The sequence below is a fragment of the Chlorocebus sabaeus genome, chromosome 12, assembly GCF_047675955.1.
Source record: "Chlorocebus sabaeus isolate Y175 chromosome 12, mChlSab1.0.hap1, whole genome shotgun sequence".
NCBI classification, from domain to species: Eukaryota; Metazoa; Chordata; class Mammalia; order Primates; family Cercopithecidae; genus Chlorocebus; species Chlorocebus sabaeus.
Genome location: NC_132915.1, coordinates 105,381,135 through 105,408,659, shown reverse-complemented (window position 1 = coordinate 105,408,659; position 27,525 = coordinate 105,381,135). Strand labels below are relative to the sequence as shown.

Here is a 27,525-nt window from a genome sequence, read left to right as displayed (position 1 = left end):
GGATGACTTTAGAGTTTATAGACATTCCTGTTTGAACTTCAAAATCGATTCTGCAACTAATCAACAATCGTTGCCCCTTTTTTAGGTATGTGATTAATCAGAATATGAATTAGAGAAAAATAAAATTGCAAATTATTGATTTTTGAGGAGAAAAGCAATGCAGTAAAACATAAAATAGCACCCCTCAAAAAACATAAAAACCATAAAGAAGGTGCCATACTTATTGCCTCTTTAGCATATATACTAAATATAAACATGGTAGAGAGCTTTAGAAAGGTCTCCTTAGGTCAGTGGTTCATATGCCTTTTTAGTTCATGAACGCCATAGAGAATTGGGTTTAAAAATTTGTGGATTTACCAGCCAGGCGCCGTGGTTCGTGCCTGTAATCCCAGCACTTTGGGAGGCTGAGGCAGGTGGATTGCTTGAGTCGAGGAGTTCAAGACCAGCCTGGGCAATGTGGTAAGACCTCATCTCTACAAAAAAATAAAAATTTAGCCTAGCATGGTGGTGCACGCCTGTAGTCCCAGCTACTTGAGAGGCTGAGATAAGAGGATCACTTGATCCCAGAAGCTTGAGACTGCAGTGAGCCAGGATTGTGCCACTGCACTCCAGCCTGGGTGACAGAGGGAGACCCTGTCTCAAAAAAAAGAAAAAAAAATTGTGGATTTCTCATCGCCTCCTCAAAAAAATATATATACATGTGTATATGAGCAGAGGTTCCCACAAGGGTCCTCCAGGTAATGTGAATTGCCCAAGTGCAGACAGTATAGAATGGTGTGTCAAACTAGAAGGCACACACCACATTAAGACAATAGGGAATGGTGGATTTTTATACAAACTAGGATGCACATTGCTTACCTGAAGTAAGTTCAATTCAGAACATTAAAAAATAGCACCTGCTGAATACATTTGAGGTAAGTCTGGCCCTTAGGCATCCCAGTGTGCAGTTCTAGGCGTTTGTTGATTGTACCCAGGCTTTTATTTATGATGTATAAACGTGGGAGTATTCTTGTTTTTGCCCTAAGGCCCGACAGCAAGCTCAAATACGTCACCAAATGGCAGAGGACAGCAAAGCAGATTACTCATCCATTCTCCAGAAATTCAACCATGAGCAGCATGAATATTACCATACTCACATCCCCAACATCTTCCAGGTAAATCCTGAACATCTCTCAGATTTCATGTTTTATGCTTTGCTTTCCTTAGAAACATGATACTTCTGAATCATGATTGCTGGGTTTGTATTCTGAGTCTTTATATGTAATTCCAAGTTTCCACTAATTTTTCTTTTTTTTTTTTTTTTTTTGAGACAGAGGCTTGTTTTGTCACCCAGGCTGGAGTGCAATGGAGCAGTCTTGGCTCACTGCAACCTCTGCCTCCTAGATTCAAGTGACTCTCCTGCCTCAGCCTCCTGAGTAGCTGGGACTACAGGCAAGCACCACTGCGCCCAGCTAATTTTTATTTTTGTATTTTTGGTGGAGACAGGGTTTCGCCATGTTGGCCAGGCTGGTCTCAAAGTCCTGACCTCAGGTGCCTACTTCAGCCTCTCAAAGTGCTGGGATTACAGACCTGAGCCACTGCGCCCGGCCCATTTTTTTTTTTTTTTTTTTTTTTTTTTTTGAGACAGTCTCACTCTGTTGCCCAGGCTGGAGTGCAGTGCACAATCACGACCCACTGCAGCTTTGAACTCCTGGGCTCAAGGGATCAAGGGATCCTTCAACTTCAGCCTCCTAAGTAGATGGAACTATAGGCATGCACCACCGTGCCCTGCTAATTTTTAAATTTTTGTAGAGATAGGGTCTTGCTGTGTTGCCCAGGATGGCCTCAAATTCCTGGACTCAAGCAATTCTCCAGCCTTGGCCTCCCAAAGTGCTAGGATTATAGGCATGATAAATCATTTTTTAAGGCATCTAGATCAAGCATTGACTAGCAATATGAATGAAATATAATAATCTCAAGATTAATCAGTAAACTTTGCAAACTTCCGTAGTTTGCACCTGCAGCCAATTATTTGTCAGTCTTTTTTCTTTCTTCTTCTTTTGAGATGGGGTCTCGCTCTGTCACCCAGGCTGGAATGCAGTGGCACAGTCTCAGCTCACTGCAACATTTGCCTCCCGGGTTCCAGCAATTCTCCTGCCTCAGCCTCCAGAGTAACTGGGATTACAGCATACCCAGCTACTTTTTTTGTATTTTTAGTAGAGACAAGGTTTCACCATGTTGGCCAAGCTGGTCGCGAACTCCTGACCTCAGGTGATCTGCCCGCCTTGGCCTCCCAAAGTGCTGGGATTACAGGCATGAGCCACCACGCCTATTTGTCAGTCTTAAACTATGATTCTCTCATTAATACTCTCCTTGCTAAAGGGATGATTATGGTTATAAAAATGCCAACTTAACTATAGAAGTCAAAGCAGCGTTCACAGAGTTGTAGGATTTGAACAAACGACAGTTCTTTCTTTTGGATTGTTTTCTTTTGCTCATGTTAGGTTGTCAAAAATGGTATGAGAAAAGATAGACATATCTTCTCCCATTTTACAGATCTTTTGCAACTTTGAGTCCAATTGTAGAAAAAAATAATAAATATTTGCTTCTTGGTGTCTACACACACAGCAAACAAGTCCTTCTAAATTATAATTGGAAGGTACACCAATCTGTATTGGATTGAGACAGTTAACTAAATACTGTGCTTTTGGTAAAAGGTAAAGTGGTAGATTAAAGATGGAGAAAATGTTTGAGGTAGATTACAAATAGTGTTAATAATAAAACTATTGGCCAGGTGTGGTGGCTCAAGCCTGTAATCCTAGCACTTTGGAGGCCTAGGTGGGTTGATCACCTGAGGTAAGGAGTTGGAGACCAGCCTGGCCAACATGTCAAAACCCCATCTCTACTAAAAATACAAAAAATTAGCCAGGTGTGGTGGTGGGGGCCTGTAATCCCAGCGACTCGGGAGGCTGAGGCAGGAGAATGGCGTGAACACAGGAGGCAGAGGTTGCAGTGAGCCAAGATCGTGCCACTGCACTCCAGCCTGGGCGACAAGAGCAGAACTCCGTCTCAAAAAAACAAAAAGAAAAACAAACAAACAAAAACTATTGAGTTTGGCATTCTTACTAAAATTAGAATGGAATTGTGCAAAGCATATATTTGGGCAGCCTAACATGTCTAGCAATTTATCAAATAAGTGTACAGCTGGGTAATATGGAGGCTCCATATACTTATGGCCGCTCTAACTCTAACCCATTTTTTCCTTAGAGAACTTGTTAGAGGTAACAATGCTGCCAAAAAACAGCTTCATTTAATAATAATGAACCAAACTTATTTTATACAAAATCTAATGTTGCAGAAAATCCAAGAGATGGAGGAAAGGAGGATTGTGAGAATTGGAGAGTCCATGAAGACATATGCAGAGGTTGATCGGCAGGTGATCCCAATCATTGGGAAGTGCCTGGATGGAATAGTAAAAGCAGCCGAATCAATTGATCAGAAAAATGTAAGTATTGCCATTTGGGCTTCATTGATAATTATTTGCAGATCCATTATTTCTCCCCGCCCCCTTTCCATATGACCTCATGTAATCATGTCATGATGGGTATTTGCTTTCAGTGGTCACATGGGCTCTGGGTCTTGGATTTAGCTGCATAATTCCTTTTTTGGAAAACACATTTAAGTGGTAAATTGTCCAAGACACGACAGAATTGAATTGAAGTATTTCCTGGAAAAAGGTAAAGGCTTTGTTTCCTCTAAGACAGAGTTTCTTTCTCTTTGTCTTTTTTTTTTCTTTTTGAGATGGAGTCTCGCTCTGTTGCCCAGGCTGGAGTGCAGTGGCGTGATCTCAGCTCACTGCAACCTCCACCTCCTGGGTTCAAGCGATTCTTCTGCCTCAGCCTCCTGAGTAGCTGGAACTACAGGTGTGTGCCACCACGCCCGGCCAGTTTTTTGTATTTTTAGTAGAGATAGCGTTTTACTATATTGGCCAGGCTGGTATCGAACTCCTGACCTCAGGTGATCCGCCCGCCTCAGCCTCCCAAAGTGTTGGGATTACAGGTGTGAACCACTGCAGCCGGCCAAAACAGGGTTTCTTCCGCCCGCCTCAGCCTCCCAAAGTGTTGCGATTACAGGTGTGAACCACTGCAGCCGGCCAAAACAGGGTTTCTTCAGGCACTTTTGACATTATCTTACGCCAGATCATTTTTCTTGCTGGAGGCATTTCAGGATGTTTAGCAGCATCTCTGGCCTCTACCCAGCAGAGGCCAGTAGCACTCCCCGAGTTGTGACAATCAAAATGTCTCCACACATTGCCACATGTCTCCTGGGAGGGCAAAGTCTTCTCTGGTTGAGAATACTGCTTCAGGGCAGTGTTATCCATTTGAATTCCTAGAGACCTATTTCTCTCAATAAAAATATCAACTAGAACACCAGCAGAGGCTTCTACTGTTAATTTGAAGACACAAATATTTAACATAAAAGTTATGCTGCTGGCCGGGCACGGTGGCTCACATTGTGACCCCCAGCACTTTGGGAGGCCAAGTTGGGTGGATCATTTGATGCCAGGAGTTCAAGACCATCCTGGCCAACATGGCGAAACCCCATCTGTACTAAAAATACAAAAAGTAGCTGGGCGTGGTGGCGCACACCTGTAATCCCAGCTACTTGGGAGGCTGAGGCACGAGAATTGCTGGAATTCCGGAGGCAGGGGTTGCAGTGAGCCGAGATCACGTCACTGCACTCCAGCCTGAGTGACAGAGTGAGACTCTGTCTCAAAAACAAACAAAAAAATCAGAAAACAATAGTTCTAAATTCTAAAAGCTCAAATGAAAAGCTCAAATGATGGCTTCTGAGAAGAATGAAAAAAGCTGACCAGCTGTGGTGACTCACGCCTGTAATCCCAGCACTTTGGGAAGCCGAGGCGGGCGGATCACCTGAGGTCAAGAATTTGAGACCAACCTGGCCAACATGGCGAAACCCCATCTCTACTAAAAATACAAAAATTAGCTGAGCGTGGTGGCGCACACCTGTAATCCCAGCTACTCAGGAGGCTGAGGCAGGAGAATCGCTTAAACCTGGGAGACGGAGGTTGCAGTAAGGCGAGATGACGCCACTGCACTCCAGCCTGGGTGACAGAGTGAGACTCTGTCTCAAAAAAAAAAAAAAAAGCTACTAGGAAGAAAGTTATTATCAATCAATACAATTTTGTTAGTTATCATCTGTATGAGGTCATCATAATTCATTGTTTTAAAAGTGTTCACATGCTTCTGAATGTATTTATATGCTTGTGGGTATAATTTCAGGATTCACAGCTGGTAATAGAAGCTTATAAATCAGGGTTTGAGCCTCCTGGAGACATTGAATTTGAGGATTACACTCAGCCAATGAAGCGCACTGTGTCAGATAACAGCCTTTCAAATTCCAGAGGAGAAGGCAAACCAGACCTCAAATTTGGTGGCAAATCCAAAGGAAAGTTATGGCCGTTCATCAAAAAAAATAAGGTACTGATGGTTGGCGTGAAACAAGTTTTCTAAGGTGTGGAGATTTTGACTTGATCTTTTAGTCTTAGAAAAGCTAAGACCTTAAACCTGTAGTTTCAGAATGCAAAAGAAAAAGCTAGTGTGCTACTTTATGTTGAGACAGTATTTCTTTTTGGTGGTGGTATCTTTGCCATGGCCCTGTGTCTTATTTCAGATGCATTGTCCTCGTACCGTGACACCCACACTAACAGAGTACTGACCTCTCCACCATTTCGCCTCATGCCTTTCCCTCCTTCCTCTCCTAGACTGCTGGTTACCTTGGCTGGGAGAGAGGATGTAGTGCGAAATTCCTGTAACACTTTATCCACACATCTACTGGGAATTGTTACCATGTCAATAACTTGGTTTTGAATTCATGTTAACATGTGTATTCATGAACATTCTCATTTTCTTCATAGTGTGATTCATAGGTGCATGACAGCATTAACCTGGGGACGTAGAATACGATCAAGGCAACATTACTGCTTTAACTTCAGAATGACTTACTGTTTATTAATTTGAACAGACTGCTGTTTCCACAACCTTAGCCTTGAAGGTCTTTCATTTTCTCCCATCAAGCTATGTTAGTTTAGGTGATGTAGAAATATTTACCCTCTGGCTTAAGCTGGTTTAGAAGAATTAACTAGAGTTGTAGTTTGCATGGGAAAGTCTGCACGAGCTTCTTGTCAGGTATTTCTTGCTCTTCTGTCGCATTACTTACTAAACCTCCCAACTCTCATCATATTCTTCATTTAACCACCTCCTACATGTTTTCTTTTGGACCATGGCCTAAAATTTAATTGTTTGTGTTTTACTTGCGTTGGATTTCAAATATTATTTGATGCTTATTTTTGTTTTGTGTCTTCTTGTTTCTGATTTTTACTCTGTCACGGCTCCATCTCTTACATGTAGCTTATGTCCCTTTTAACATCCCCCCATCAGCCTCCCCCTCCCCCTCCTGCCTCTGCCTCACCCTCTGCTGTTCCCAACGGCCCCCAGTCTCCCAAGCAGCAAAAGGAACCCCTCTCCCACCGCTTCAACGAGTTCATGACCTCCAAACCCAAAATCCACTGCTTCAGGAGCCTAAAGCGTGGGGTAAGTTCTGCTCCGGAATCCTGTCTCTCTGGCGTGCTTTTGTTGCATGTTTGGTTCTGCATAACTAATTTTGTTTGTGAATGAATCCATTGTGTTTTCCCATAACATATAAAAAAGTAAAAAAAAAAAAAAAAAAAAAAAAAACCTATTATAGCTAGAAAGAAAAGCCAGAAAGAGGAGGAAAGAAAGAAGGAAGCAGGATGGTTGGAAGAAAGGAGAAACAGGCAGCCCAGAGTTCTTTCTGTTTGTTTCTTTTTTTTTTTTTTAATTATTATTTATTTATTTATTTATTTATTTTTGAGACACAATCTCGCTCTGTCACCAGACTGGAGTGCAGTGGCATGATCTCGGCTCACTGCAACCTCCACCTCGCGGGTTTAAGCGATTCTCCTGCCTCGGCCTCCCGATTAGCTGGGATTACAGGCATACGCCACCACGCCCAGCTAATTTTTGTATTTTTAGTAGAGACAGCATTTCACCATGTTGGCCAGGATGGTCACGATCTCTTGACCTTGTGATCCACTCGCCTCGGCCTTCCAAAGTGCTGGGATTACAGGTGTGAACTACTGCGCTCAGCCTTTTTTCTGTTTGTTTCTGGTACATTTTGGAAGGACTTTATCCCGCTTCCTCTTTAAAGGCATCCAAGTCATGCATTTTTTACCTTAATTTTACCAAAAAAAGAAACTTAGATTTCATTTCTGAAACTAGCGACCTGAGGCTGGGCATGACGGCTCACACCTGTAATCCTAGCACTTTGGGAGGCCAAAGCAGGAGGATTGCTTGAGCTCAGGAGTTCAAAACCAGCTTGGACAACATGGTGAGACCCCCATCTCTTAAAAATATATATATATAAAAATAAATAGGACAAGCGCAGTGTCTCGTGCCTGTAATCCTGGCATTTTGGGAGGCCAAGGCAGGAAGATCGCTTGAGCTCAGGAGTTCAAGACCAGCCGGGATAACATAGTCAGACTCCATCTCTAAAAAGAAAAAAGTAAATAAATAATGAAAACATGAAACTAGCAACCTATGAGATGAGGAATTGGAAGTGACTATGTAAGTCAGAAAATATTGCCTTAATAATTAGTGAAACAATGTGACTATAATGAAGATACTTGCCTGAGCTACGCCTCAGGGTTGAAAGGTGGAGAGTCATAAGTCACAGTGGTTTCATTCGCTATTTTAGTGAGATTATAAGATGCTGATAAAATATCTGTTGATTCGAAGGGCCTGATGCAGGATTTCTTTTTATAGGATGAAACAATAAAAGCAGCTGACACTTAACTGAGCGCTTATTACGTGCAAAGCTCTGTTCTGTGTGCTCATTTACTTTTTTCCAGCCACCCTATGAAAGCCCAGGTAGTACTCATGTTTCCTTATTTCACTGCTAAGGAAATTGAGGTATAAAAAGTTGAAGGTGGGAAGATGCAGAGTCGGATTTAGATCCGGGGAGTCTGATTAGAGTCTGAGATTCTGTGACATCCACATTTAGGGAGAAACTACTATGTTGACTCATAAGTGGATGTTATTAAGAGTGAAGTTCACTGTCCTCATTAAGACTGATGTGCTTACATCCCAGAGATAATGGAATTGATGCAGCCATCCAGTGTAGATACAAGTTTCGTTTATAGAGAAAGATTGGCATAAAGCAATGTGTAGATTCCCAAATAATTCTCAATGGCCAGTCTAGTCTAAGCCTTCTCCAAATATCTTTTATAATGAATATAAGAGTAAACAGATCTTTAGACCGGGCCCAGTGGCCCACTCCTGTAATCCCAGCAACATTAACATATCCAGTAAGGTTTGCTCCTTTTTTTTTGAAATCCTGCCCTGTGGGAGTTGCAATATAGTTGTAGTGGAACGCTTTATTGTACAAACATAAGTTTTACTTTTCCATTCTGGACTCTCTAGTCAACTGACAGTTGGGTTACTTCTTTCCAAATAGTACCTGGTAGTGCCCCAAAGTCAGAGGTGGATACCAGCCTTTCTTGAGTGTCAGCTGACACATTGGCATGGGAAAAGATTCTAAACTACAGCTAATTAACTAGAGAACAGATGTCCTTCTTAGACTTGGAATTAACAGCTGGTTACCAGTAAAAGAATAACAGTAGTCATTGTTAACCTGATAATCATATTTCCACAAAAACTACACTGTATAAAAAAGAGGCCGGGTGCAGTAGCTCATGCTTGTAATCCCAGCACTTTGGGAGGCCAAGGCAGGCGGATCACCTGAGGTCAGGAGTTCAAGACCAGCCTGACCAACATGGTGAAACCCCGTCTCTACTAAAAATACAAAAATTAACTGGACATGTTAACATCTGGCTAATTACAGGCGGGTGCCTGTAATCCCAGCTACTCGGGAGACTGAGGCAGGAGACTCGGTTCAACCTGGGAAGCGGAGGTTGCAGTGAGCCGAGATGGCGCCATTGCACTCCAGCCTGGGCAACAGAGCAAGACTCCATCTCAAGAAAAAAACAAAAATAATAGCCAGGCCTGGTGGCATGTGCCTGTAGTCCTAGCTACTTGGGAAGCTGAGATGGGAGAATTGCTGGAGCCTAGGAGGCAAAGGTTGCAGTAAACCGACATATACCACTGCACTCTAGCCCGGGCAACAGAGTGAGACCCTTTCTCCAAAAAAAATAAATAAATAAAATAAAATAATGTAAATACATAATTGATAACAAGGTTATTATCAATACTTTTTAAAAATAGGGGATGAAACAATATTTCCTTATATGCAGAGTTCCTTTAATATGAGATTCTCGGATTTATAGTTGGTAGAATTATCTTGCTTTAGTGCTATCTATCATATCAGGTTAAGAATTAGAAATGTAATTTCCTAAAGATGTGAAAAAGGCCGTTGGTGGAAGGCAGAGTACAGCTTCAAAAGTGGATGACGGATTGAGCTGAGCTGTATAATTAGGACTTGAGGAATCTGCAGCTTCTTGGCTCAACGATGCTGGCGTTTAGAACTCCACTCATTGTTAATCCAAGAATTTCCAAGACAAAGGTGTTTTTGCTAGACTGAAAGTTTCATATGAACTGTCAGTTAACCCATCTCTGCCGCTTTACCAAGCACTCATGTGTTATATTTATATATTATCTCTGTATTTTTTTGGACTCTCATGATGAATATTCATGATTGTTTACCATTTGTTTATGTGTCTATTCCAGTTTTCTCTTAACATTACGCAGTCTGTTGGCCGAAAATGGTTTGTGAATCTGTGGTTCATGATATTCTCTAAATATTTAGAAAAAGACCAAATAATTCAGTAATCAATAAATGTAAGAAAAGGATGGTTAGAAGAAGATAGGCTGGGCGCTGTGGCTCACACCTGTAATGCCAGCACTTTGGGAGGCCGAAGTGGGTGGATCACGAGGTCAGGAATTTGAGACCAGCCTGACCAACATGGTGAAACCCCATCTCTACTAAAAATACAAAACTTAGCTGGGCATGGTGATGCACACCTGTAATCCCAGCTACCTGGGAGGCTGAGGCAGGAGAATTGCTTGAACCCAGGAGGCAGAGGTTGCAGTGAGCCAAGATCGGGCCACTGCACTCCAGCCTGGGTAACAGAGTGAGACTCCATCTAAAAATTTTAAAAAAATAAAAATTAAGAAGAAAAGATATAACACTTAAAACAGTGAAATGGGTATGGGAAACTGGTTCCTTTGATGATTTAAAGGAAAATCTCTGTTTTACCATAATCAGGGATATGAATTTTATTTCTTACTCCTCAAGCCTGTACTCAGCAAATCTTTGCTAAAAAAAATTTCCCAAATGATGAGTTTATTTTCCTGGGGTTAAACCATATACATATACCCACTAGAAGCAATCGTAAAGAAATACAGAAAAAGGGCCGGGCGCGGTGGCTCAAGCCTGTAATCCCAGCACTTTGGGAGGCCAAGACAGGCGGATCACGAGGTCAGGAGATCGAAACCATCCTGGCTAACACGTGAAACCCCGTCTCTACTAAAAAATACGAAAAACTAGCCGGGCGAGGTGGCGGGCGCCTGTAGTCCCAGCTACATGGGAGGCTGAGGCAGGAGAATGGCGTGAACTCGGGGGGGCGGAGCTTACAGTGAGCTGAGATCCGGCCACTGCACTCCAGCCTGGGTGACAGAGCGAGACTCCGTCTCGGAAAAAAAAAAAAAAAAAGAAATAGAGAAAAAGTTTTGCTTCCCTCACTTTTGGTCAATCTGTTCTTAGGGTCAGAATTAATGTACCTTCCTGTAGGACACAGCAATGCAAAAAAAAGAGGAAGCACAAGCTCAAAAAACAAATCTAAAGTTTGGAGAAATAGATTTCATTTTTAAACAGTTTCAACATGGAACTTGCATGGGACATCCATGGCAGGACTGACAGGTTCCATGACCAAAATGGTACAGCCCTTCCTACCTTCTCATTTATTCTGCTTTGTAACTTAACACTATTATGCCAATGATAATTTAACTAGAAAAAGTTCCTGAGAGAATAACAAATCTGTGATTTTATTATGTCTTTTAATTGATCATGTTTTGCAGCTTTCAGATTCAGATGTCAATAATTTGTTTCTATTATCAGAGTATATAAATCCCATGCAAACATATCTCAGCATAACTGATTTTGTTTCCAAATCATTAAACAGGATAAAATGTTATTTGTTGTAAGCTGTTGACATTTGTAAGGGAATTTTGTTTCACTGAATATTTTTAAAGATGCCGCCAGAGCCTTAACCATTATTTCATTTTTACGTAAGTTGAAGAAAAATGAAACTAGATAGTATGTTCTCAGTTTGTAGTCTACAAAGGGGAATTTTATTGCTTAAATTAAGATTTCATTTTCTGGCCTGTGCAAGAGACTTCTATATCTAAAATATGGACATACGTTTTTCATATTTTAGAGTTCATTGTATGGAAAAATACCATCAAAGTTGACCAAAAGATTTTGAAAATCCTTACCAGTTGTTTGTCATATGTGAAAGTCTTATGGTTACTTTAATTTTATTTATTTTATCTTGTTCTCTTGCTGGTTATTGGCAGACTCAGACTCAATCTTTCTGTTTTCACAAAGAACTCATGAAGAGGACGATAGGGAAACCCACGTATGCCTTTGAGGCTAGGGACTATGTTGTAAGTTCACCTGTGATGGTCAGGTCATACAGTCATGGCACAGCCACTAACCCCATTCACAGCACCAAGACTGGGGACCCAGAGGCACTCTGTTATGCTTCCACACTACAAAATGAAATTCTTAATTGAGAGAACTGGACACCAGGAAAAAAAAAAAAAGAAAAAAGCCTAATCGTGTAAATTCAACCACAGGCAACTTTATCCGAAAAAGCTTGCATGAATAAAGGAAGCAAACTTTCTAATAACAGTGGTGAGCTGAGCTTGTTTTTTTGTTTTTCTCTTTTCATTCTAGTTCTGGTAAAAATCTTTAAAGGGACTGTGACTGCCGTCTGAGATATCATTGAGTATGACTTTACTGCAGAATTTCACGCATAGAAACACAGCTGCAGTGCGTGGTCACGGGAGAGTGGCGCTCTTACAGACGGCAGTGTAGCTCAGTCACCCATATCCATGTTTGTAACAAATGGATCCATAAGGGAGTTATGCCCTAAAGCTCGGAGAACAAACAAACAAATCAAGGAAGCGTGAGCGATTTCCTAGCACAGTAAAATGATTTTGCTTCTCTCTATGTATCTATATATTGATTTTCACTGTCCCCTTTCTTTGTACTTGAGGTTAGTCCTGTGACTGTCCAATAACACATGGGCCCGCCCGGGCTGCGTTCCCCATGTGTTATTGACGCTTGTGGCTCCCACGGCTCTTTAACTGTCGCCTGAAACTGACAGCTTTTTAATTCTTCAGGTGTCTAGCAATGCACTTAATGAAATCTTCAAAATGATTATTTTAGCCAGTGATTTCGCTTTCTAATTTTAAGAGAAATTCTAATTGGCTGGCTTACAACTTAAGACTGAAAAGCAGTATAGAATGATTAAAAAGAAATTCCATGTACTGTGATGGCACTTCTCGTATTAATAGATCATCCGTCACAAATAAAATGGAATTTGTCTGAGAATTTGGTATTTCCTATTCAATGGGGAATCTATGTTCAATCCTAACGACTCATTTTTACTATGAAGTGTTATAATCTTCCTCTATACAATATTTTGAGGTGAGAACTCTGTGGAATGCTTAAGAAAGAATATGTAACTTTGCGTAATGAAAGTAGCCGAGTAGAGAGCAAATAGTGTATCTAGTTGAAATGTTAGTGCTTTGAATTAGCAATGTTTAGACAATAATGTGTGAGAAAATATCTGTATATGGTAGTATGCCTTGTAGGAAAGATATTTGGAGTTTTCTGCTGTGCACCATAAGTCTTGTCTGTGCGTACGATGAATTCCAGTTGTGATCAGTAGATTTATGCTCAAGTTCACAGGTGGGCTGGAATCTCTGTAGACTGCCTATGTCAGACAGTCAGGAATGTGACTGTATGTACCATTTTCCCCCTGCCAAAGTTTATCTTTCTGTTTCTTTCCTGTAAAATCTCATGTTTCTATATAGTGACAATTTATTTAAAAGGTCATTTTTTATTTACAAAGAAGCGTCAGCTTTGAATCAATCTCAAATTAAGAATTAGTTTTTTAGGCCGCATGTGGTGGTTTACACCTGTAATCCCAGCACTTTGGAAGGCTGGGGTGGGTGGATCATTTGAGCCCAGGAGTTTGATATCAACCTGGGCAACATGGTGAAACCCCCATCTCTACCAAAAAATACAAAACGTAGCCAGACGTGGTGGCACGTACCTGTAGTGCCACCTCCTGTATGTACCAGGAGACTGAGGTGCGAGGATCACTTTGAGCCCTAGAGGTTGAGGCTTCAGTGAGCTGAGATTGTGCCACTGTACAACCTGTCTTGTCTCCAAAAACAAAACCAAAAATCAGCAAATTGATAAGCAAATAAATACTTTAAAAAGAGCAGTCATGGCCGGGCACAGTGGCTCACCCCTGTAATCCCAGCACTTTGGGAGGTGGGTGGATCACGAGTTCAGGAGTTCGAGACCAGCCTGACCAACAAGACGAAACCCTGTCTCTACTAAAAATTCAAAAAATTAGCTGGGCTTGGTGGCAGTCACCTGTAATCCCAGCTACTCAGGAGACTGAAGCAGGAAAATTGCTTGAACCTGGAAGGCAGAGGTGGCAGTGAGCCAAGATCGCGCCATTGCACTCCAGCCTGGATGACAGTGCGAGACTCTGTCTCAAAAAAAATAAAAAAATAAAAGAGCAGTCACAGTGGATAATTCTCCAAATACCTAACCAGTATGGACAGGGCTCAGAGTTTCACAGAAAGCCTCAGCAGACACCCTCCACGGAGCGAGGGGTGACACATACTTCTCCGGGGGGAGAGAACGTTGTCCTCTAGCCTGGCTGCAAGAGTCTTTCCGGGTCCTGCTGGTAGTTTCTTAGAGCAGCTGCTCGTCAGCTCTTTGTTACCAATTTACCCATTTCAGACTTTGCCTTCATGTCAATGTTTATATTTATTAGAGTTCCTTAATATTAAAATATTACTTTCCTGTCATGGAAGTCATTGGTGTTCAGACTTGTTTTAGTCTTTGTGAAACTTTCCATGGGAAATTTGGAGAACAAAAAGGTTGTGCGATTATATTTTTTCTTTTTCTTTTTTTTTTTTTTTTGAGATGGAGTTTCGCTCTCGTTGCCCAGGCTGGAGTACAATGGTGCGATCTCGGCTAACCATAACCTCCACCTCCCGGGTTCAAGCGATTCTCCTGCCTCAGCCTCCCAAGTAGCTTGGATTACAGGTGTGCACCACCACGCCAGGCTAATTTTGTATTTTTAGTAGAGACAGGGTTTCTCCACGTTGGTCAGGCTGGTCTCAAACTCCCGACCTCAGGTGATCCATCACCCTCGACCTCCCAAAGTGCTGGGATTACAGGCGTGAGCACCCAGCCCTGTATTTTTTCTTTGATAGTCATTATGTGTCACCAACTACAAGCTTCCTTTAGTTTACATCTAGGCTGAGGTGGCCAATACAGGCCTGTAACAGAGACCGTCCTTTTCTCTCTGATCTTTACTCTGGCAATGTGGAGCCTAAGAAAAATTTCATTCGGGAGCAGCCCTTCTTGTGAACTTTTGCACAGATCTGCTACAAGTCATTTTTATAAATCAGCGGGTAGACGTGTGTTATTGTAATATGGCAGAACTGACCAAGTTCCTCTTCTTCTGATGTGTTGTTTTTGTTTTTTTTTTCTCTTTCTCTCTCTCTTTCTCTCTATTTTTCCCATACCTCTCCAATTTTTACATGAAGCTTTCTCTCAAGCTGGTAAGCACAATTGTTCCATGCATGTCCTGAGTCTAATCAGGTTTTCCGACGTGTCTTTTATGAATGCTATGCCATGCACAACATATCTTCAAAGTTAACTTGGTTTGTGTTTCTCTTCCGTGTGCTTTTGTTGGTGTTTCCTTATTAGACTTCTTGGATACAAAGGTCCAGAATCTAATAGAGGTGATCTTAATCTTTTCAAGTTGCTAAGAAAATTAACACTTAACTCACGACTTGATGTTATTACTGGGGCCTTAAGAGGAGGACAAATGTTAATAAAGTGTCTATACAAATATGAACGTAAAGGCCGGGCGCAGTAGCTTACGCCTGTAATCCTAGCACTGTGGGAGGCCAAGGCGGGTGGATTGCCTGAGCTCAGGAGGTCGAGACCAGCCCGGGCAACACAGTGAAACCCCGTCTATACATACAAAAAATTAGCCGGGCGTGGCAGCGTGCGCCTGTAGTCCCAGCTACTCGGGAGGCCGGGGCAGCGAACTGCTTGAACCCGGGAGGTGAAGGGTGCAATGAACCAAGATTGCAACACTGGACTCTAGCCTGGGTGACAGAGCAAGACTCCGTCTCCAAAAATATATATATATATATGAACGTAAATATTAAATCTTGGGGGGTGTCTGTTGGATCATTTTGATATAAAAGTAAATTTAATAGTTGAAAAATGTTCCTATTTGAGAACCATAGAAGTAGATGAAAAAATCTGGGAGCCTGAAGGAGCCGTGCAGGAATGATCCCAGCCGGCAGCGGCTACCCAGGTTTGAGGCCACCTGTGGAATGGAAGACTGTGGAATCTTTATGGCGCGACGTAGATATGTTGGTGCCTTGTGCATAGCTGATTCAAGAGGCCACAAGATGATTTCGTGGACGGTGAAAAGAGCCTCCTAAGCCTTTTTAGAATTATTCACTCAGTGTTTTGTGTCGTTTCTACTTAATTGTATATGCCTAGTCAACAGTCAAACTAATCATTAAATTTATTAAAAGTAACTAACATAACCTATAACTATACTTCAAATATGTGTAATAGTTTCATAGTCTTCTCAAATTCCACAGCTAAGAATATCCTAGGCCAGGCGCGGTGGCTCAAGCCTGTAATCCCAGCACTTTGGGAGGCCGAGACGGGCGGATCACGAGGTCAGGAGATCAAGACTATCCTGGCTAACACGGTGAAATCCCGTCTCTACTAAAAAATACAAAAAACTAGCCGGGTGAGGTGGCGGGCGCCTGTAGTCCCAGCTACTCGGGAGGCTGAGGCAGGAGAATGGCGTAAACCCGGGAGGCGGAGCTTGCAGTGAACTGAGATCCAGCCACTACAGTCCAGCCTGGGCGACAGAGTGAGACTCCGTCTCAAAAAAAAAAAAAAAAAAGGAATATCCTAAAATAATGGACAGTGATCAACTGTGACAATTCAACTAGGAATAAGATCAGCACTATAAGCACACTATTGATAACCTAGGATAGTATTTTATGATAGTATTTTATTTATATATGTATATTTTATATATATATAGACGTATGTATGTATATACATAATTTTTTTTAACACGACTCAGTATCTCGTAATGAATCCAACCCTAAAAAAAAAGAATATTTTATTAAATTAAACATTTCTTAGGCTGTGAAATAAAATCCTGAGAAGAGTATTTGATTAAGGTCTCTACATGAAGGAAAGAGATCTAGACACTTAAATGAACTACAAGTTTATCCTCAGTATGAACTTGAGAAAAACTGGATCTGTTGGCTAGGAGGCCTTCTCAGCTGCAAGGATTTCCTTATTTCCCATTGTTTTTCTGGGTGCTAGCAGCAAAAGGTAATATTTTTAGGCAGTCTTTCTGTTTGAAACACAAAGTATTTTACCAACTTGGTATTGAATTGTTGCTTTATACCATTACTTTGAAGGCAGCAAAGAAGTGAAGTGCTGGCTGGGCATGGTGATTCATGCCTGGAATCCCAGTGCTTTGGAAGGCTGAGGCAGGAGGATTGCCTGAGCCCAGGAGTTCAAGGTTACAGTGAGTTATCATTGCGCCACTGCACTCCAGCCTGGGTGACAGAGTGAGACCATGTCTCAAAAAAAAAAAAAAGACAAAAGAAAAAAGATGTGGTACCAGGTGTGGTGGCTCACGCCTGTAATATCTGCACTTTGGGAGGTGGGGGCAGGCAGATCACTTGAGCCCAGGAGTTCTAGACCAGCCTGGGCATCATGGTGAAACCTGACTCTACAAAAAAATACAAAAATTAGCTGGGCATAGTGGTCTGTGCCTGTAATCCCAGCTATACCGGAGGCTGAGGCAGGAGGATTGATTGAGCCCAGGAGGTCAAGGCTGCTCCAGCCTTGGGTAATAGAATGAAACCCTGTCTCAAAAAAAAACTATAAAACAAAACAAAACAAAAAACCCAAAATCTGAAGAGGTAGTATTACACAGAGCTTGTGCTATTTTGGGGTGGGGGGAAGCTGTCAACAAGCAAGGGTTTGATTTTTTTTTTTCTTTCAGGAGACAGATTCTCGCTCTGTACCCTAGGCTGGAGTGCAGTGGTGCGATCTTGGCTCACTGCAACCTCCATCTTCTGGGTTCAAGCGATTCTTATGCCTCAGCCTCCCAAGTAGCTGGGATTATAAGGGCGTGCCACCACACCCAGCTAATTTTTGTATTTTTAGTAGAGATGGGGTTTCGCCATGTTGGCCATTCTGGTCTTGAGCTCCTGACCTCAGGTGATCCGCCCACCTCAGCCCCCCAAAGTGCTGGGATTACATGAGTGAGCCACCGGGCCCAGCCAAGTTTGATTTTATTAGTACATAGAACAAGGTTATCTTACAGTACTCCAGCCACTTAAAACATAGATAGATATATATGATCCTCTCTTCCCATACCAACTCCACCTGTTATGGCCTGTCTTTGTTGTTTTCTTATCTATTTATAAGTCATCAGTACAGTGTGTTTTACTGATAGATTTCTTCGCACCTATTTATACACCTGCACAGAGGCCAAAGCTGTTGTCCAGTATGGTAGCCACTTACCACATGATGGCAAGTGCCTGTAATCCCAGCTACTCAGCCTCCCAAGTAGCTGGGATTACAGGCACTTGCCATCATGCCCGGCTAATTTTTGTATTTTTGTAGAGACAGGGTTTCATCATGTTGTCCAGGCTGGTCTTGAACTCCTAACCTCAGGTGATCCGCCCACCTCGGCCTCCCAAAGTGCTGGGATTACAGGTGTGAGCCACCACACCCAGCTGCTATTGAGTTTTAATTAATTAAAATTAAATAAATTTTTAAAAAGTCAGTTCCACAATTTCACCAGCCACATTTCAAATGCTTCACAGCCACACATGGCTTCTGTGTTGGACAGTGTGGCCATAGAACATTGCCATCACTGTAGAAAGTTCTGTTGGACTCATAGCACATAGCGAGGCTCAGCACATATTAACGAGGTGAACTTTGACCACTTCTCAGATTTCCTGACTTCTTTTTTGTTTTTTGGAGATGGAGTTTCGCTCTTGTTGCCCAGGCTGGAGTGCACAGTGGCGCAATCTCGGCTCACCACAGCCTCCACCTCCCGGGTTCAAGTGATTCTCCTGCCTCAGCCTCCCGAGTAGCGGGGATTACAGATGGGCGCCACCATGCCTGGCTAATTTTGTATTTTTAGTAGAGACAGGGTTTTTCCATGTTGGTCAGGCTGGTCTCGAACTCCTGACCTCAGGTGATCCACCCGCCTTGGCCTCCCAAAGTGCTGAGATTACAGACATGAGCCACCACGCCTGGCCTAGATTTCCTGATTTCTGAAGCAGTGTATCTTAACATTGTGTTTTGCTGTATTCCAGCTTTTAAAAAATTCTCAGTTCTGGAAAACATGCTTGCTTGATAAAACTCACACCGTTTTTCCTCTGCTGTTCCACCATGCCAATCAACACAGAAGATTTCTATGACCAAATATGTCATGTTTCCCTTATGTATCAAGCAGCAGACACTGGCTGGGTGTCCTCTAATTCAATTCCATTCTGATGCTATCTACCTGGAGATAGTGGCCGATCCTGGGGGTTGAGGGCTCAGTCCCGCAGGACTGCCCCCTCCTTCCCACCAGTCGCAAGTCCAGGCTTCCAGAACTCCTGACGGACTAGCTTCAAGTTGGGGTTCCCATGACCCCCTCTTTGGGTTCAATTAATTTGCAGGGGCAGCTCACAGAGCTCAGGAAAATGCTTACATTTACTGGTCTGTTTTTGGTTTTTTTGTTTGTTTGTTTTTTGAGACGGAGTCTCACCTGTCGCCCAGGCTGGAGTGCAATGGCGTGATCTTGGCTCACCACAACCTCCACCTCCCAAGTTCAAGCAATTCTCCTGCCTCAGCCTCCCAAGTAGCTGGGACTACAGGCATGCGCCACCACACCTGGCTAATTTGTTGTGTCTTTTAGTCAACACGGAGTTTCTCCATGTTGGTCAGGCTGGTCTCGAACTCCTGACCTCGTGATCTGCCTGCCTCAGCCTCCCAAAGTGTTGGGATTACAGGCATGAGCCACGGTGCCTGGCCTCCACATTTACTGGTTTATTTCAAAGGGTATTACAAAAGATGCAGATGAAGAGATGCTTAGGGCGAGGTATAGGGGAGGGGGTACAGAGCTTCCATGCCCTCCCTGGGCAGCCACTCTCTAGGAATCTCCCCAAAAACCCTGTCGTCTTGGTCCTTTTATGAGACTTCATCAGATAGACATGACTGAAGCATGGACAACCTCGTTGAAATGAGATTGGTCAGAAAGCGCCTGATCGCATCCTCATAGATCGGGTAGGGACACCCAGCAGGGCCTGTCTGTACAGATTCTTCTTGGCCTCCCTGTGCAGCCTTCCTTCCTCCAGGGTGTGGGGCAGGATCCTCTTGAATGAGGATCCTATGGCCACAATCAGAATCCTGCCTTGGGCAGGTGAAAGAAGGGCACGCGGAGGTCAGAGAGACTGATTCTGTTTTCTGAGGTGGAAGGTACTCTGATGTTTTAACAAAAGACCATAGCAAGAGGCTGGGTGTGGTGGCTCACGCCTGTAATCCCAGGACTTTGGGAGGCCGAGATAGGCGGATCGCCTGAGGTCAGGAGTTCGAGACCAGCCTGACCAACATGGTGAAATCTATCATCCATAATAATCCAGTTTTCAAATAAATATTGTAGCAGAAATATTGTAGCGCCATAGTATATGGAAAACAAGTCTTTATTTTTTTGTATTAAAGGTTAGTTTTGTTTCATCTTAGATTCAGAGTCAAATTAAACTTCTTTGGTTTGCTATTAGGAATAGTCACTTCTATTCTGGTTTCACTCTTATCTCTAACACAAACACACATACACACACACATTAGAGGGTCAGTCAGTGTGTCTGACGGGTGTGTCTTTGAGAATATTCGCTGAAAGTTCTTTGCGTGGCCTTTTGTGGTCAACTATTTGCTGAATCACACAGTTCCCAGCACATCACCCTGGCATTTTATCTTAATCAGCATAGGAACCCAGTCACATGCCCCCATGTAAGCTGCTTGGCAAATGCAACTTGCTTCTGGAATTACATTAACTGGGTCCCTTCTTTCTACCCTGCCCCAAGCCTGTCTTGTCCTTGTTTCAGAAGAATTGAGGGTTTAAAGTAAAATCTCTTTTCTAAATGCCCTGGCTTATCCCTGGTTATTTGAAGAAATTTCTCTCTCTTTTCTCTCTCTCTCTTTTTTTTTTTTTTTGAGATGGAGTCTCGCATTGTTGCCTGGGCTGGAGTGCAGTGGCGCGATCTCGGCTCACTGCAACCTCTGCCTCCCAGGTTCAAACGATTCTCCTGCCTCAGCCTCCCAAGTAGCTGAGATTATAGGCGCCCGCCACCACGCCCAGCTAATTTTTTGCATTTTTAGTAGAGACGGGGTTTCACTTTGTTGGTCAGGCTGGTCTCAAACTCCTGACCTCGTGATCCACCCCCCTCACCTCTCAAAGTGCTGGGATTACAGGCGTAAGCCACCGCGCCCAGCAGGAAATTTCTCTCTCTCTCTATGAACATAGCCTTGCTTAAGTAAAAGCACAGTGTAGCCACAGCTTTCTAACAAGTAAGCATATGTCAAAGCCTGAAACTGTTGATACTTTCTCCTTAAAGCACACGCACAGAGTAAAGAGAGCAGTTGCTTTTGAAAAGGGAATCAAGATATCAAAATACAGTTCTGACAGATTAAAAACCACGGAGATGAGTTTCGTACACTGTGGAAAATTGATTTTTGAGATCAGGGAGGGCATTCTCTCTGAACTCTGAGAGGCTTCCTAAAGGTGCCTAAAAGAAGTCACTATTCTGGGCGCGGCAGCTCACGTCTGTAATCCCAGCACTCTGGGAGGCCAAGGTGGGCGGATCACCTGAAGTCAAGAGTTAGAGATGTGGAAAATTAGCCAGGCATGGTGGCGCGTGCCTGTAGTCCCAGCTACTCAGGAGGCTGAGGCAGGAGAATCACTTGAACCCGGGTGGCAGAGGTTGCAGTGAGCTGAGATCGCGCCACTGCACTCCAGCCTGGGCAACAGAGTGAGACTCCGTCTCAAGGGGAAAAAAAGTTCAGAGGCAGCAGAGGGAAGTGTGCATGGGGTGCGGGGAAGAGAGATTTTTTTTTTTTTAAATGTTCTTTTTCACCCACACTCCTGAGGAATGTGATGTCCCATCTGTCACTTTACAGGGATGGAGACTTTTGGCCTCAGCCTGTGTGAAGAGACTGGCAGGAATACTCGTGCTAGGGACAAGGCGGCAGCTAGGCGTGCAGTGGTCGGTGGGGTTTATATTAAGGGAACATAAATTTCATTAACACTTCAGTGTTGCCACTGACATTGATGGTAATACTTGGTAGGAAAATGAAGAAGACTATCTCAGAATGTGTTTTTCATGGATTCTCCCTAGAGGCAGAGGTATCTCTTCTCCTTTCCTGTAGCGTTGCTCACTGCTTTTTCTGGGGCATTCTGGCCAGTATCCATGGAACTGGGAGTAGTTCATGGGACTTTCGCAGTTTGCATGCATTGATTTTTGCATCTCGGCTGGGTGTAGTGGGAAAGAGCTTAATCTGTTTCATGAAGCCACATGCAGACGTCTGCACCCCCCATGGCTGCAGACTTTGCTTACAGCCTTCTTTCAAGGAAAGTCTGGGGCTTTCTGGTTTCTCATTTATATTTGTGTCTGCAGGGTGCAACACCGGAGGATTTCAGCAACCTCCCACCTGAACAAAGGAGGAAAAAGCTGCAGCAGAAAGTCGATGAGTTAAGTAAAGAAATTCAAAAGGAGATGGATCAAAGGTATAGTGCATCAATATGACTTATTAAGAAATTCAAGGCTGGGCGCAGTGGCTCACAACCTGTAATCCCAGCACTTTGGGAGGCTGAGGTGGGTGGATCACCTGAGGTCAGGAGTTCAAGACCAGCCTAGCCAACATGGCGAAACCCCGTCTCTACTAAAAATATAAAAACTAGTCGGGTGTGGTGGCGTGCATCTGTAGTTCCAGTTACTCAGGAGGCTGAGGCAGAGGAATCGCTTGAACCCAGGAGGCAGAGGTTGCATTGAGCCAAGATCATGCCATTGCACTCCATCCTGGGCAACAGAGCAAGACTCTGTCTCAAAAAAATAAAAATAAAAAATAATTTAAAATAAAATAAAAATTAAAAGAAAAGAAATTCAAATTCAGGCTGGGCGTGGTGGCTCACGCCTGTAATCCCAGCACTTTGGGAGGCTGAGGCAGGAAGATTGCTTGAGCCCTGGAGTTCAAGACCAGCCCAGGCAACATAGCAAAACCCCTAAAAAAAAAAAAGGAAAAAAACTAGCCAGGCACGATGGTGTGCACCTGTAGTCCCAGCTATTTAGGAGGCTGAAGTGGGAGGAACACCTGAGCCCAGGAGGGCCTGGCTGCAGTAAGCCATGATCATGCCACTCCACTCCAGCCTGGGCAACAGAGTGAGACCCTATCTCAAAAAAAAAAAAAAAAGAGAGAGACCAGCCTGGGCAATATGGAGAAACCCCATCTCTACTAAAAATACAAAATTAGCTGGGCATGGTGGTGCATGTCTGTAATTCCAGCTACTTGGGAGGATGAGGCAGGAGAGTCGCTTGAACCCAAGAGGTGGAGGTTGCGGTGAGCCAAGATCGTGCCACTGTATTCCAGCCTGGGCAACAAGAGCAAAACTCCGTTTCCAAAAAAAAAAAAGAAATATGCCTTTAAATAAGCCACAAACTAAACAAAAAATCATAGTAGATATTAGAAAGTATATGAAATAGAATTGACCTTTAACATACATTCTATATATAGTTTGTGGGATGTCATTAAAGCCATGCTTATAAAGAGATTTATTGCTCTGAATGCATATGAAAAACAGAGAGGTAAAAATCAGTGAGCCTTAGCTCACTTAGATCCTCACTTAGGATCTATCTCAAGACGTTAGAAAAAGAACAGCAAATTAAGCCCAAAGGAAATAGAAGCAACTGGGCATGGTGGCTCACACCTGGAATCCCAGCACTTTGAGAGACTGAGGTGGGTGGATCATCTGAGGTCAGGAGTTCAAGACCAGCCTGGCCAACATGCCAAAACCCTGTCTCTACTAAATATACAAAAATTAGCTGGGCGTGATGGGTCACCTGTAGTCCCAGCTACTCAGGAGGCTGAGGCAGGAGAATCGCTTGAACCCAGGAGGCAGAGGGTGCAGTGAGCCGAGATCATGCCACTGCACTCCAGCCTGGGCGACAGAGTGACGCTCTATCTCAAAAATAATAAAAAATAAATAAAATATACAATTCAACAGATCCAAAAGTTGGTTCCTTAAAAAGATCCATAAAGTTGATAAACGTGTGGAGAGATTGATTAGGAAAGACTGGGAGGAGAGGACCTGAAGATAATGGATATAGACAATTCTGTTGAGGACTTTTGCTAAGAAATAGGGAGGCAGCGGGAGGGGTGGGCCATAAACTCAAGAGAGGGGTTTCGGAAAGGGCATCATAAGGATGGACCACATTACACTTGGCTTGTAATGTTTGTTATTTGTTAAATAAATAAATGTTTAAACATTTTTAAGAACAAACATGGAACATTATTTTTAAATGTTCACTTACTTAAATATATATTTATTTAACAAATATTCATCGAGCATCTACTCCGTGCCAGGGGTGGCCTTGACGCTCAGGATCCATCAAGTTAACAGCGTAACTTGAGCTCATAGAGCTTCCTCCAAGAGCTTCCATTGTAACAGGAGGAGAGAGTGAACAATAAGCATAATAATAATGAATGATGCATGCTGTGGGAAAGAAGGCAGGAAGGAAGTAAGGAAGATAGGAAGGAAGAGAGGAAAGAAACAAGATAAGGCGGCTGGAAGTGCAGGTGGGTCTCAGCCTCTTAGGTGGAGGGTGGTGAGGACTTGTGGAAGCTCTCTTCCTGTTATTTCTGTATTTTTAGTTAAACTATTTCTCATGACTCAGAATGTATCTTTTGGTTTGTTTGTCGGCCTTGTATCGTATTGTATGGTCCGCTTTGGATTTTCTTTTGCCGACACTCATCAAAGTTGGCTCCTTCACCCTGGCAGTCATTTGCTCTCCCCTGGTAGTCATTTGCCTACCAAAAGTGCCCAGAAACAAGGGTAAAATTAGTAGAGCTCTTTGATCTTCAACCCAAACCTACCCCCAACTTCTCTAGGGATGCCTACCCAGGCTACCATGGGCTGCTTCCAAACATGATTTCAGGAAGGATGTGGGATCCACAGTGTATAGCCGTAAGGCTGTGTTGCTTAACCTGTCGTGGATACCAACTATGGATTCAGTTTCTTAACAGTGGAAATGGGTGTGTTAACATTTCCAAAGCAATTAACTGTGCTTCTTCGTCAGGTGAGCACATTGCAGCCCGTGAGACCCAGGATGCCAACTGTAGCTTTGGTTTGCATGAAGAATGCACATGTAGAAATACTTGGGTTTTTGTTTGTTTGTTTGTTTTTTGAGATGGAGTCTTGCTCTGTTGCCCAGGCTGGAGTGCAGTGGCATGATCTTGGCTCACTGCAGCCTCCACCTCCTGGGTTCAAGTGATTCTCCTGCCTCAGCCTCCCAAGTAGCTGGGATTAAGGGGACATGCCACCACTCCTGGCTAATTTTTGTATTTTTAGTAGAGATGGGGTTTTACCATGTTGGAAATACTTGGGTTTTGAAGCCAGATTCGGTGGCTCACGCCTGTAATCCCAGCACTTTGGGAGGCCAAGGCAGGTGGATTGCTTGAGGCCAGGAGTTCAAGACCAGCCTGGGCAACATGGCAAAACGCAGTCTCTACCAAAAATACAAAAATTAGCCAGTCTCATAGCCTGGTCTCAAAAATAAATAAATCAATAAAAATTTTTAAAAATTATTGGGTTTTGTTTTTCTTTTTTGTGTGTATGTGGCAAAGGGAAGAACAGGATTAATTTGTGCTTCTCATTTACCGGGGACAGTAAGGAGATAACCATTCAGAGAAGGGAACTGAAATTTAAAAATCAGCTTCTGTATTTATAGCCCTTAGTAGCAGAATTCCTATAGAGAATTTCCAGAATGGAAGCTGGCCCAATAGTCCCTTATAATCCATACTCTAATCTTCCCACGTTTCCATTCATATAGTTTTCCAAGTGGTAGAATATTGGCTGATAAGAGTAACCTTTGCCAGGTGCGGTAGCTCACGCCTATAATCCCAGCACTTTAGGAGGCCGAGGCAGGCAGATCACCTGAGGTCAGGAGTTCAAGACTAGCCTGGCCAATGTGGCAAAACCCCAACTCTACTAAAACTACAAAAATTAGGTGGGCATGCTGGCATGCGCTTATAATCCCAGCTATTCTGGAGGCTGAGGCAGCAAGAATTGCTTCAACTCCAGAGGTGAAGGTTGTAGTGAGCCGAGATCACACCGTTGCACTCCAGCCTGGGTGACAAGAGTGAAACTCCGTCTCAAAAAAAAAAAAAAAAAAAAAAAGGAATAACCTTTACAGTTTTCTACTCATTCTTTCTTTCAGAGATGCCATAACAAAAATGAAAGATGTCTACCTAAAGAATCCTCAGATGGGAGACCCAGCCAGTTTGGATCACAAATTAGCAGAAGTCAGCCAAAATATAGAGAAACTGAGACTAGAGACCCAGAAATTTGAGGTATGAAACTTCTGTTGTGGAAAGCTTTGTTGGAAACGAAGAATAGGTGTTCCTCGGTGTAGAATGGCGTGGGGCCCTGACGGTCCTCTCACTGGGAGGGACACAGTGGGAACAGCAGGCTGTTTCATGAGTTACGGTCAAAGGAAAAATACAGCTTCGCCGTTGAACATTCTGCTTCTCATCATAGCCTGTCTTAGTCATGTCTGTAAAACCTGACAGTGTTTAACGTTGTATTTGTATATAGTGGGGGGTTGGCGGGGTTTTTTTTTTTTTTAATTTTAGAGATAGGATTTTGCTCTGTTGCCCAGGCTGGGGTACAGTGGCATGATTATAGCTCACTGCAGCCTTGACCTCCTTGGCTTAGCCTCTGAGGAGCTGAGATTACACATGCCACCATACCTGGCTAAGTTTTATTTTTTAATTTTTTATTTGTTTTAGAGTCGGGGTCTTGCTCTGTTGCACAGACTGGTCTTGAACTCCTGGCCTTAAGCCATCCTCCCACCTTAGCCTCCCAAAGTGCTGGGATTACAGCTGTGAGCCACTGTGCCCGGCCAGTATTTTTTGTACTTTAAGTTATTCTGCTTCATCTCATGGTAATAAAATTGGGAGTATAGAGCGATCCATTATCCCAGTGAATCAAAAAAGCAATGAAAAAAAATCCCCTGAAATATACAATTGTTCTTTCAGCGGGCCCGTTATGGAAAGGGTGTGTGTGTGAGAACCAGCAGGAAACACAAATGAGAAACAAGCAGGAAACATAAATAATAAAAGTTGGAGGGAGGGAGAGGAGCACTCAAAAGCTGTCAACAAAAGCCTCCTGAACCCACTCTCTACACCACATTTAAAGACTACAGAGCATGGAAAAATACATTAGCAACCGATTCTACCAATCAGAATAGATTGTTTCCAGCAATGAAAGGTTAACTATGGCTTTTTTCATTCTATTTTTTGAGATGAAGTCTCGCCCTGTTGCCTAGGCTGGAGTGTAGTAGCGTGATCTCAGCTCACTGTGACCTACATTTCCCAGGTTCAAGTAGTTCTCCTGCCTCAGCCTCCTGAGTAGCTGGGACTACAGGTGTGCACCACCACGCCCAGCTAATTTTTGTATTTTTAGTAGAGACGGGATTTTTGCCATGTTGGCCAGGCTGGTCTCAAACACCTGACCTCAGATGTTTGAGACCTTGGCTTCCCAAAGTGCTGGGATTACAGGCATGAGCCACCATGCCCGGCCAGCTTTTTTCATTATTTTCAGAATCCATCAGTAATGTTCATTTGAGCATTTAGAACTTAGAACAGTCCTTTTCTGATTTTTTTTTTTTTTTTTTTTTTTTTGAGACAGAGTCTCACTCTGTCACCCAAGCTGGAGTGTAGTGGTGCAATCTCAGCTCACTGCACCCTCTACCTCCTGAGTTCCAGTGATTCTCGTGCCTCAGCTTCCTTAGTAGCTGGGACTACAGGCATGTGCCACCACACCCAGCTAATTTTTGT

At 43.2% G+C, this 27,525-nt stretch overlaps 1 protein-coding gene across 12 annotated transcripts in view; it reads left to right on the top strand.

Moving 5' to 3' along the window:
- The window catches only part of FNBP1 (formin binding protein 1), a 159,712-nt gene that overhangs the window by 116,863 nt on the left and 15,324 nt on the right, over positions 1 to 27,525 (top strand). For 3 of the 12 annotated variants that reach the window (XR_012094892.1, XM_037994172.2, XM_008005935.3), the window contains exons 7-14: positions 1,026 to 1,154; positions 3,338 to 3,484; positions 5,283 to 5,480; positions 6,411 to 6,593; positions 11,613 to 11,702; positions 14,901 to 14,915; positions 22,089 to 22,198; positions 25,905 to 26,037. Coding sequence is in view for 11 of the 12 variants with exons in the window: in XM_037994172.2 (XP_037850100.1) it covers positions 1,026 to 1,154; positions 3,338 to 3,484; positions 5,283 to 5,480; positions 6,411 to 6,593; positions 11,613 to 11,702; positions 14,901 to 14,915; positions 22,089 to 22,198; positions 25,905 to 26,037 (1,005 nt within the window). In the remaining variant the exon portion in view is untranslated. The remainder of the gene's footprint in view (positions 1 to 1,025; positions 1,155 to 3,337; positions 3,485 to 5,282; positions 5,481 to 6,410; positions 6,594 to 11,612; positions 11,703 to 14,900; positions 14,916 to 22,088; positions 22,199 to 25,904; positions 26,038 to 27,525) is intronic. The other 9 variants (XM_008005939.3, XM_008005952.3, XM_008005947.3 and 6 more) reach the window with 7 other exon arrangements.